The sequence below is a fragment of the Sarcophilus harrisii genome, chromosome 5, assembly GCF_902635505.1.
Source record: "Sarcophilus harrisii chromosome 5, mSarHar1.11, whole genome shotgun sequence".
Lineage (NCBI taxonomy): Eukaryota > Metazoa > Chordata > Mammalia > Dasyuromorphia > Dasyuridae > Sarcophilus > Sarcophilus harrisii.
The window spans coordinates 109780844-109789937 of NC_045430.1; the positions used below are offsets into that span (position 1 = coordinate 109780844).

The following is a 9094-nucleotide window of genomic DNA, read 5'->3' on the forward strand; positions in this document are numbered from 1 at the left end:
TTGGTTGTCTGTTTTACTTTATTCCTGAATTTCTAGACCCCAATCAATTCTTATGCAAACAGCCAGACCAAAAAGAGATTGAGGCTTTTTTTTTTTTTTTGGTCCTTTTAATTTTCTGAAGTTGTGTTTTTATACAAAATGTGGCATAGACTTTTGCCTTATTTCAAAACACTGGGTTAGGGAAGAGGGAAGAAAACAAAACAAAATATACACACACACACACACACAAAAAAACCCTGCTGATTTTATAATCTTAATTTCCCCACTTTAAAAGGAAAAAAAATTCATAAACAGTAATGAAAAAGCCAAAGATAATTTTTTTTTTTTGTCTGTAGCTATTTTGCCCCTGATTGGCCAGAAGAACTTTATTAGCCAAAGAACGGATCAGCCCAGTTTCCTGGCCATACCACCTAATTAGAAAAGGGAGGCACCAGAAGGGATTCTGAAAACCCATTCTTGCCCAGAAACATCTTGAGCAAGATACACTTTTCTCCCTGAGCCAGCAGAGGGAATGTTAGGCATTCTCTACACTTGGAAGGAGAGCTCCAGGCTCCCTACCTGTTTCTATTTGCATTCTTGGCAATTTTTGCTAAAGAAAAGTCACATACCTGGGGAGATCGACCATGTTCATAAAAGGTAGGTATATAATAAAAGCTTCACCAGGTTCTGGAACCACAGAGACAAAAAAAAAAAAAAAAAAAAAAAAAAAAATCCTCTACCATTCTAGGCATGGCTAATTTTCCTTTTTAGGAGCCAATGTGGCACAATACTTCAGTCTCACTTCCCCCTTTTAGCTTCTGGCTTTCTGGATTGGGCTTTTTGGCTAAATGTTGAATTGACAACACAAAATCACAATCCACATATTTCAAGATAAAAGGTCCCTATCTAAGCCAACAAAAGACCTAGTGGTACCTCAAAAATCTATGGCCTGGGAAAATTCACATTTTATGGTTTTGTTCCCAGAGGAGATGCGGGGACACTAAGAGAGATGGGCTGTCTTGGGCCCAGACCAAATTCATGAAGTTGGAAGTGATCAAAAACTCTTGTAAATAAGAGCAGGCATAGGGTTACAATGAAAACCCAATATAAATAATTTTTTTCTTTAGAATCCAGTGTCTCACAGAAAAGCCTAACATCAAAAAATGCAGTAAAAAGACCAGGAAAGTCTCTTGCCCACTCCCAGCCATCTGTACATCTCCCTATCATCCTTTCTTTGCAAGGGCAATCCCTCCCTCTCAAACCCTCATTTCCCTTTGGCCCGTAAGGGTTGTCCTTCCTAGGCACATTTCTCTGGGTCAGTACCACTAATAGACTCCAAAGGGAAAACATGGAGCAGAGAGAAGGCAGCTTAGTGGGTAGAAAGAGTGAGTGCAAGTTAAAAGCAAACTAGAGGAAAAAACTGGTAGAAGAGATGGAGCAGCAGCAGCGGCGGAGAAATCTGGCTGAGGATGCTTTGGTTCAGGGGTGGAAAGAAAGGCTGGGTATCTCCAGTGTAGTCACATGGGGAGCAAGTGGTCATCCCTTTCTTCTGATTCTTCCCCAAGTTGGTCATCCCCCACACCTCGGTAGGCAGCAGGCACGTTTCGGGGTTTAGACCGGCACACAAAATCGCAGCCATCCTGTGAGGGAAAAGAAACAACTGACTGAAGGAGTGAGTTGTGTGGGGTGCAGAAAGGCTTCCTAGTCTATAAATATCACAGGTTAGCCACGAGAGAAGCTGTTTCAGGAAAATAACTCAAAAGAATAAAGATGCCATCTGAGGATATGAAAGTTTAAAATTCAGTTTTGAGTTTCTTGAGTGTTGGAGACTAAGGGTCTTGATGGCAGTAACCATTTCCCTTCCCTTACCCCTCTCCCAATTCCAAAAGAGGTAAGAGTTCAAGAGAAAACTAGAATAAACCAATTCTTGCATAAGCCCAGAATCTGTGTGTTCCCTGCAGTTAGGTACAGAATAAGTACCAGAACAACAGTCCTCTTACTACTTACTGCTACCAAATTGCCCAGATCCTGCCAGAAGGCTAAATGAGGAAACTGCTCCATGCCTTTGGCACCCACTACCAGCCTTTGGTACAAGAAGCCCCCAATGAGATAGACAGCCACCAATGAGGCAAACCTACACAGAAGGGAAAAAAGTATAAAAATAGCCACATTAAACAGAGATACAGGCACAGATGAAACATCCTTCCAAATAAGACTGGGCACTAAGAACTAGAGGTGGTGAATAATTAGCAACACAATTAAGTGACCTCTCAGCCACGACCCTGAGGCAGCCAGCTAGGCTACTGACCTGCACAAGTAAACAAAGAACTTTCCTGCTTAATCCAAAGACATCATCAGCCCCTGAACTTCTAAGAATTATCAAATACTTAGAACAAAGTCTCTCTCCCTTTAAATATAATTAGATTGATTCTATGGTTAAATCCATTCAAATTCTCAAAGTTGCAGAAGTAGGAATGAGAATGCATTTTTAATCACTTAGCCCTCTACAGAAATTGTTCTATTGATCCAGAAAAAAACAGAATAAATATTAAAGGCTTTTGTGTTTCAGAGCACTCACGTAATAAGTAAAATAGATCCCACGCTGAGGTGAGAATCTTCAGGTGGGCAAGCCAGACTGCTGTCCATCTCAAAAAGATAGAAACATTCTTGGATTTTTCCCCTTTCTTCAGAGACAGGCAGGAAGTTGCCCTGTGTGAAGACAGGAAATAATAGTTTACTATGTTAAAAGTAAAATATTCTAGTACCCTAATACTCCCCTTAGCTCAGGAACCTAATGAAGAAAAAGAAAAGTTCCCTTAACTACATAATTCCTACTATACCCATCTAGTAATGCTGTGCCCACTCTGCTGTTCAGCCTCTGTCCAACTCTACTAGCCCCATGATATCTCACCCCAATGGTGTTTTTGTTACAGGAGATCATCACTACTGCTCGTCGCTGTTCCTTGCCACAATGGCTGCCATACTCATCACCCCCTTTATAGGTCAGCATGATCCAGTCACCTGAGGGACAAGGAAAATCTTTTTTGTCACAGGAAAGGATAGCAACAGATTTGGGCATTGTGGTAGATAGAAAAGTATATAAAGGGAACTCAGAAGGAATTAGCTTTACTTGAAAAATTTGTAATTGTTATCAAGGGACTTATATACCAAGTATTATATCTTGTTTAACAAAGCTGCATGCCCATCATCCTATAGGATAACTGAAACGGAAAAAGATAAGTCACTAGGCTTGTAAGAAATCTTGTTTTTTCAGTACTAATGTAACGGTAATGACATGAATCTAAATTTCTATTTCACTGGGATATACTGGATGGCTATTTCAAATCAATCTTATAAGTTCATATTGAACCAAATTTATTGAATACACATTATTTGCTGACAAAAGGGCAGAAAAGGAGAAGGCTCTTTACATTCTGGTATTTAAAATTATCTGACTGATAATTCAAAGTATGATCTATGTACTGAAGTGGTTGAATAGGGGAAGAAGGGGATGGTGGCACAAGGATGACTATGTTCTTTCCATCTTTAATACTAAGTGAAACAATCACGCCAATAATTGTTCCTCAAGCAACAATTATGTAAAGAAAATTATAAAAATGGATACTCTTAAATGGGAGACCAGTGGTAGATCATAAGATACAGTTGAAAGAGTAAAGAAATAGATATCTGAGTTGAAATGAGCTTGTTTTAGAGTTATCTGATGATGAAAAGTGAAAAAAGGCCTTACTTCCATTGAAGATATGGGTTTCATTAATCCTTCCTATTATTGTCTCCTCTTTAGTCTTCAAGTTGATCTGCACCAGTCCAGCCCCAGAGTTGTTACTGCCAACTTCCCGGCACACCCTAAATTTGTAGGTATAGGAGTCTGAACCCTGGCCCACAGTACTTTCAAAGCTGTTAAGGCAAAGCAGGGAAATGAGGAAGAAAGAAGTCAAAATAAGTATTTCTACTTAAAGCAGAATTTGCTCTGACCACTGAGGTTTTGATTTATTTATCAGAGCTCACCCCCATCATTTTGGCAGAGATGATTATGGTCACACATAGTAGCCAATACCATCTGCAGAAATGTGATATCTGAGACTCTGAAAGGTTAGGTGGTAATTAAAACACACAAATACACCTGCCAGAGCTTCTGAGCTTTTTAGCGGATCATCTGGACTAAGCTCTGCTACTCTATATATGCTATTTCCCCATGCTCAAGAATAAGGCATCCTAAGATTGCTTTTTTCCTTCCAAGCAACTGATATTCTTGAGATTCCCAAGACTTAAGGTAGCAGGAACAGCTAACAATGCCCGTATAACAAAGGCTCAGTGCCCAGGTCAAATAGTTTGTCATAAAACATCCACTTTAGAGAAGACAGGGTTAGTCCTGAAGTCTTTTCTTGGAGACAGATAAATCAGGCTGCATAATGTGAGAAATACAGGCTTCTGGGAAAAGTTGGACTGATTTCCCTTCCCTTTATTCATTATGAAATTGGCTGGTTAGTCCTCAAAAAAGGCCACCGATGTAAAGTTTTTTTTTAATTCTGGAATCAGAGATTTTAAAAGGAAAGATTCTTTAAAACAACAAAGGCATGAAACCCTTAGAAATTTCTGTCCTTTGTGATTGTTCAATTTTTTTCCAATTGGGTCCAAACTATGACCCTATTCCTTTTCCTTCTCCAAATTTGTCATTTCCTTCCATCTTTTACCTTTGGCCAAAAAGTGGAGCCAGCTTTTTCAGTACGGCCAGCTCCTTCTCTGACTCTTTATCCTTCTCTCCTATTAAGTCACAGGTTTTCTCTTCTGCCTGCCAGGCCTCCTTCACTGCCAAGGTCAGAAGTAGCAGAAACAGTAGCCCAGCCCGCCAACAACTGTAAAAGGGGAACATCCTATTGAGAGAGAGAGAGAGAAGAAATCAGTCATCACAACACACTGCCAAGCTGATCCTATTTAGTCAAAAAGCAGCAAAATCTTTGAAATATACACAAATACATCAAAATGTCTGACACATATCCCTTCTGGCTAACCCACATTTTATACCTCTGTCATTGGTCAGATACTCCCTAACTTATAGCTATTCTTTTTCCTAGAGCTCTCCCTCCAAGTCAGGCACAATTTTATAGAAGATATCCCCACAATCCTCTATAAAGTGTCTCTACAAGTTCCCCCAAGTATCAAGCTTATGCTAGTTACCCTCGTTATTTTGTATTTCTTTACAAAATTTTCCTATTATTTACAATACTTTGGGGATAGGGAAGATTTGATGAATAGAGCTCTCTTCAGTGTTAAGGCACCAAAAAAGCTGTTTTCAAATCAGGATTTCACAGCAGCCAAGGCAAAACAAATCACATCTCAATTTCAGAAAAACAGGGTACATTCCTGCCCTCTTTGGAGAAGAGTTGAAATTAGCTTACTTTCTACCTGTCTAGTACCTTCCTCCCTCCAAAAGCACCATATAGGTTCAAACAAACTAGAGCTAAAAGTGAAGATTATCTTGGTTCTTAACCTATCAAATCAGCAAGAAAATCCTGCCTGACTTTATTACTAAAGAGTGACAAAATGACATAAAAAAATAAAGCCCCACTTAACAATAAGCATTTATTTCCTTTAAGGTCTTGTGTCTTTCATTCTCCAAAAATCACTTTATAAATTATAAGAAAATTCATTAGGTCAGAACACATCTTGTGACTAAGCTCCTGGGAATTACTCAATCAAATCAATCTAATGTTTGCATACTTGACCCATTTTGCCAAATTTCTCCGAGAACAATAATACTGTTCATTAATTAGAATCTACTCCTTATTTCAAAATTTATTGTCTCTTTCTGTTTATTCCCTTCCCAATTTGTACAAGACTTTGCAGAATATACCTTTACCCAAATTCCTTAATAATCCCAGGTTACTTTAAAATACCCCTTTTGCAAACTAGTAATTTTATAGTCACTCCATTCTGCCACCGAATTCTGACAGGTTCTCATAGTCCTACTTTTTCCTACCTCTCCTTCAAAACTAACTTTTCATTGTAATAACCCTCACATGGTCTGAGGATCTCCCAAACACCAATCTTCTCCAGACCTAGAAAAAAGTTACAGATGACAAAAACTACATTCTCCATTTGACTTAAAATAAAGGGGAAATGACTTTTCCAAAGCTCGAGTAATTTAGTGGAAAATGGAACAAAGGACTCAGGTCCCAGACTGTTAGCAACTTCCTCTATCACTTCCAAGTCTGATAACTGACTGACTGCATGCTACTTTCCCCACATATTTACAGATTAAAGTAACAAAAATTCTGAAGTTTTATGAAGAGAAGTTCAGGCATTGGGTTAAGGTCTAAGGCTTCTATAGCCCTTATTCTGTTATTAGCTGAAAAAAGCCTCTAATAATAAAACCTATAAGAATATCTTAGTCAGCAACTAGTAGGGGACACCCCCAATTTTCTAAACAGTTAATACCAAGTAACAGGCCATAAAAGAAAGAGGTTTTCCATTCTTCCAACCTACACCAAATAGTCAAGAATCTATCTGATTAACTTTTAAGTTATGGAAGCCTCTTCTAGGAAGTGGTATAGAAGGCTGTTTAGGTAACATTATCACTCAGTTTTACAGAGGCATTAGCTGGAAAATTGGAGTCAGGATATTCAAATACCAGCATGAATGGGATAAAGAACCCTTTCTTATCTGTTCCCCAATTGGTCCAACTCTTAGTAGAGAATAATTTTGCATGCAATTTTTAATCATCATACTATTTATGCTGATGATTCATAAAATCTACCAAGATGACTAAGCTAGTAAATAGATTTTTATAATTATTTATCCTCCTCAAAATGGCTGACTATTAGAGTATCATGATTAGAGACAAGATCAATGGATCTATCAACAAGTGTTTATTTAGCACAACACTAGTTATCATTTGGACAATCTGCTAAGAGACAGATTTAAATATGCATATAGATATATACAGATTATACACATAGGATTTTTGTTGTTGTTATTAGTTTCATCCTGGTGGGAGACTAACAGATGAAAGAGGTTAGGACACTGTTGACCTTTGAGGTGTATCTTGATTCTTAAAAGTCTGAAGTGAAGAAAACATGCATTCTTGACATGACTGACATCCACCTGACATGGTGACAAAGGAAATGGGCTTAAATTAAGGCACGAGGATTTCTGTATATTTTTTAATTTAAAACTAAGAACTTCCTGATTTTGCCATGATTAAAAATAAATCCCTCCCAAATCAGAAAAGGTCATCAAAAGTAGGCTGAGGGGGTCTGCCTAGAGATTCTCAAGAAGCAAGCAATTATCTTTCTTAATTTAAAACATGGAAACAAGAAGGGTAATGACCGCTTGCGATCCCCTTCCAACTCTTGACATCAGAGTTTTCCTCTACTTGCAGTATGGAAAGACTAGTTTGGCAGATGGGAAGCAGCTTCCATCTCTGTAGCATTTCAACCTACCAAGTCCGAAGGAATGACTTTGATTGAGCTTTCCCTATCATAATAAGTCCGGCCCTCCACCTTTCTCTTGCTTCCAGAACCAAAACCCTTTAGGGAATGCAAGGAGAAAGTTTTTGAGTTAGGTAGGAGCTCAAATGACGTGGCCGGCAGAAACTGTGGGTCAAGTGGCAGGAGTCACTACACCTTCTCCCAGGTAGTGTTTCTAAGACTCCTGCGCCTTCCTAGCCGAGTCCCTCTCCTCCTCTATCGGACCTCTTTTCCAGCGCTTTCTTCTGCCCCCCGCCCCCATCAAGTTGCTTTGGGACTCCCACACCAGGGAGCATCCTCAAACAGTTCTGCCAGGTTTCGCATCAAGGGGGGCAGGGGACTTCCTTTCCTCACCGACATCCCTCCTATGTAACGGAGTTCCCATAGGGTCCCCTCTCCTTCCACTCCTAATCTCGTCTCGGCAACTTCTTTGTGGCCTACTCTTGAGTCTCAGCCTCCCCCTCTTCCCGAAACACTCCCCCTCTCCGGCCATGGAAATTGGGGGGGGGGGTTTAAATCCTTGGGTGAAAAGGAACCCCAGCGATGCCGATTCCAGAGGCCTTCTGAGGGTCCCTCTCCCAGGGGCCCCGGCATACTCACGTGTCACTAGGGAGGAGGGGCGAAACGCCGATCGTCCTGAATTATTAATGATCCCTCATGAATATTAATCAGAATGCCCTTCCTTTGGAATCCCCAATGAATATCGTCTGGAGACAGGACCCGAAGAGGGGGCAGTTCAGAGTCCCAGCCGCGGCCCCCGTCCCGGGAGCCCCCGTCCCAACAGCCAGGATTTCCAGTAGCACCTCACAGTACCCCGCTCTGAGAACCGGAAACAGGAAGCGAAAACCTACAGCCCGGCAAGTCTACCTCCCACCAGGCTCCGCGGCAGGCGACCACAGAGGGTTGTTTTTTTTTTTAAAGCCCTGCCTCTTCCCGCTCCTCCTCACCACCTCTCCCCCTCCCCCTAAATAGTCCAGCCCACCATTTGGCAATTTATTGGCAAAAGAGAGTTCAATCCCTCGCCCTTCAAAATTAACTCCGCCTTCGCCCCACTCCATCCAATCACTAACAAGATCCTCAGATGGGTCCCTCCCTTGTTTCCAGCCTATCTCGCATGCCCCGCCCCTAAACCCAGTCTTTCCTTCTGTAGGTAACCTTCGCCCCTCCACCTCCGGTAGTCACGCGGACTCACGTGCCTCATAGCTGGTCCTCCGCTCCTAGGGATGTGAATTGTAAAATAGGGAAGCGGAAACTGGCGTGGAGGAGAGAGAGAGAGCTTGACGTATATGCCGCTCCGCACTTTGGGAGTTGTAGTCTTTTTTTTTTTTTGCTCTCCCTCCAATTTCACCTCCCTCTTCCTCCTGCACCTTTGCGCCCACCAGTCTCGGTCTGATAGTAGTACTGAGGGACTAGACTGTGAGTCCATGAGATTAATTTAGATTCCTGGGAAAGTTCTAGAATGTGAATCTAGAGTGACAGTTTGTGAACACTTAGAAAAAAAAGGAAGCAAGAGACTGGATTTCGTCAAAAGCTGCTTGTGCCAGACTTCCATTTCCTCTTTTAGACAGCCTTTCCAAACTGGTATTACCAGGGGAATACCTAGATTTCAACGAGCCAATTGACAAAGA

General features: G+C 41.0%; 1 protein-coding gene across 1 annotated transcript; it reads right to left on the reverse strand.

Annotated features, from left to right (window-relative positions):
* Window positions 1–8386, reverse strand: M6PR (mannose-6-phosphate receptor, cation dependent). Its single transcript, XM_003771198.4, has 7 exons — window positions 8067–8386; window positions 4692–4871; window positions 3728–3894; window positions 2891–3000; window positions 2558–2688; window positions 1987–2113; window positions 1–1619 (listed from the first exon to the last, which is right to left on the reverse strand). The coding sequence occupies exons 2-7, from the start codon at window positions 4868–4870 to the stop codon at window positions 1497–1499; spliced, it is 837 nt and encodes a 278-aa protein (XP_003771246.1). The 5' UTR covers window position 4871; window positions 8067–8386; the 3' UTR covers window positions 1–1496.
* Window positions 8387–9094: the final 708 nt, after the last annotated feature.